This window comes from Gadus chalcogrammus, chromosome 19 (assembly GCF_026213295.1).
Source record: "Gadus chalcogrammus isolate NIFS_2021 chromosome 19, NIFS_Gcha_1.0, whole genome shotgun sequence".
Lineage (NCBI taxonomy): Eukaryota > Metazoa > Chordata > Actinopteri > Gadiformes > Gadidae > Gadus > Gadus chalcogrammus.
Genome location: NC_079430.1, coordinates 11,647,388 through 11,649,827, shown reverse-complemented (window position 1 = coordinate 11,649,827; position 2,440 = coordinate 11,647,388). Strand labels below are relative to the sequence as shown.

At 49.0% G+C, this 2,440-nt stretch overlaps 1 protein-coding gene across 1 annotated transcript in view; it reads right to left on the bottom strand.

The window, feature by feature from the left end:
- Nucleotides 1–2,184, bottom strand: part of prkcq (protein kinase C, theta) — a 17,930-nt gene extending 15,746 nt beyond the window's left edge. Inside the window, exons 1-2 of the mRNA XM_056578413.1 lie at nucleotides 1,890–2,184; nucleotides 880–1,322 (exon numbers count right to left, since the gene is read on the bottom strand). Coding sequence (XP_056434388.1) covers nucleotides 880–997 — 118 coding nt within the window. The 5' untranslated portion in view covers nucleotides 998–1,322; nucleotides 1,890–2,184. The remainder of the gene's footprint in view (nucleotides 1–879; nucleotides 1,323–1,889) is intronic.
- Between the last annotated feature and the right edge of the window lie 256 nt (nucleotides 2,185–2,440).

Below are 2,440 nucleotides of genomic sequence, written 5' to 3'. Positions count from 1 at the left end.
ACACACACACACACACACACACACACACACACACACACACACACACACACACACCAAGCTGGCCCTCTGTTACTTTATAGGTAGAAGTCTGTAAATATACATCCCCCCATCCTCTCAATGGAGAAAGGCTAGCATGGGGGCACTATAGTTTATAAACTTTATAATCCTAAATCTTTGTTTGTATGTGCATGGATATGGTGAATTGAGTCCTGAATGAAGTTGTGAGATGGATAAGCAGTAAGCACTCTTTAAATGCACAATGTTTGATGACATTGGAAGGGGAAGAGTAAGTCACCGGTACAAAACAGACAAAATAACAAAAACAACATCATTTGTCAGAACTGACAGAGTTTGACCAGAAGCATGTTTTCTTTAGTTGAGTCATGACCAATACTTTCGCATGCGCTCAACAAATCTTGAGCTGAAAGAGAGCAGCAATTATTGATCATGGCATTATTGATGAAATACATTAACCATCATATTCCAACGAGAGTGATCCCAGTGGCTCATATATCTGAGCCTATATCAGCAACTGAATGTTATAAACAAAGGCAAGTCTTCAAGGTGAATAGGGAATAACAATGAATAAAAGTTATAAATCAATTGCAAGCTCCTTTAAAATACACTGGTTTCGACGCCAAAGGCAAAACACAACACAATACTTCTCAAGACTCTAGACCAAACTTAAGCATGGAGTATTCACGTATTATTATTATATTATTATATTATTAGTACCATTCCCTTGAGGTGAAATGGAGGATTTCATCAACGACTTCACCTAACTGCGGTCAGTGCACTCCCCAACAAATGGAGAAACCTGATGTCCCAGAATCCCAAAGCGTGGACCCCAACAAGCGGCTGGTGTGGCGGAGGACTGACCTGTGTCGACGGGCTCCTTCATCTGGACGGCGCAGTAGGGGTTCAGCACCTCCTCGTGGTACTCCAGCCCCGGGTCCATCTCGAATCGCGTGAACCCGATCCGCAGGAAGGGAGACATGTCGGCGGTTGACGGCGGCGTCACCTCCCTTCAGCCGCCTCTCACGGGCGGAGAGGGGATCTAAGTGTTCCTCTTCGGAGACGGACTCCCGGCACCCGGGTTAAACCCTGGAGCTCCTCTTTGCCTCGCCGCCGAAACTCTGTGCACCGCCTCGGACGGAGAGGATCCACTGTGCAGTCCCACCGGTCTCCTGATGCTCTGTCAAATGTTATGGCTCTGCCACCCCTGCAGACTACCCTGACGAGATGGCCTTGTCCTCTTGCCCCCGAAACACAGAGAACGAGAGAGTCTGACAGAGGGAGAGCTAGAGAGAGAGAGAGAGATGCTGGAGAACAAGTGAGAGAGAGAGAGAGGAACAGAGAGAGCGAGTTAGAGGCAACCCAGGGAGGAAGGGAAGGAAATAGATGCAGAGGAAGACATAGAGGGAGGAGAGATGGGCCGGGAGGGGGGGCGGGGGTGGAAGGGGTGGGCGGCGGCTCAGCAGTTCCGCTCTTGACGCTCTGAGCTTCTCACTGTCCTGATAAGAGATGTCAGTCACCCTGGAGAGGAAAACACACACACACAAACACAGAGAGCGCATGGGGGGGGTGTGAGAGAGACAGACAGAGAGAGAGAGAGAGAGAGAGAGAGAGAGAGAGAGAGAGAGAGAGAGAGAGAGAGAGAGAGAGAGAGAGAGAGAGAGAGAGAGAGAGAGAGAGAGAGAGAGAGAGAGAGAGGTTAGCGATAAAAGTGGCAGAAGTTAGACCTCAGTTTCCGTTGTAGAATTTATCCTGGCCTTGTGGACCAATAAGCACCCTGCTGTTCCTGGATTAACCAGCCACAATATTACTAGCATGCGAAACACCAGCAGTGGCAGGGGGCTAACGGAAAAATAAACTACTTGCGGCCATACCTTGTAAACAAAGCTTGTAAAGTACACCTGTCAGCCCCAGACAGCCTGAAGGTCTCTTCCGTACACCCGTCGAGACGGAAAACAGCACGCCACTCACAAAAATTAACAGGCCGTAGCGTTACACAGTTTAACCATTAGCTCCACTCTCTAGAAACACACAGCGCCAGCCGCTAACGTTGGGTAGCATTGGGCCACACAGTGAAATGGCAAGCTCAGCACACACTGATTTTCAGTGACGTGATATTTGAAGACTTGTGCGATTCTATTGGATGTGTGTGTGTACGTGGCAAAGAGAGAGAGCGTTTTGGGGGGGCTGTGTGTGTGTGTGCGTGACATTGAATATGTGTGTGTACGTTCCCGTGCGTTTGTGTGTGTGTGTGTGTGTGTGTGTGTGTGTGTGTGTGTGTGTGTGTGTGTGTGTGTGTGTGTGTGTGTGTGTGTGTGTGTGTGTGTGTGTGTGTGTGTGTGTGTGGCAGCTTGCAGAGTGGAGGGAGCAGGCACAGAGGGAAGGGTCTATTAATAGAGTTGTAACCCTAAACGCCGATCAGGAA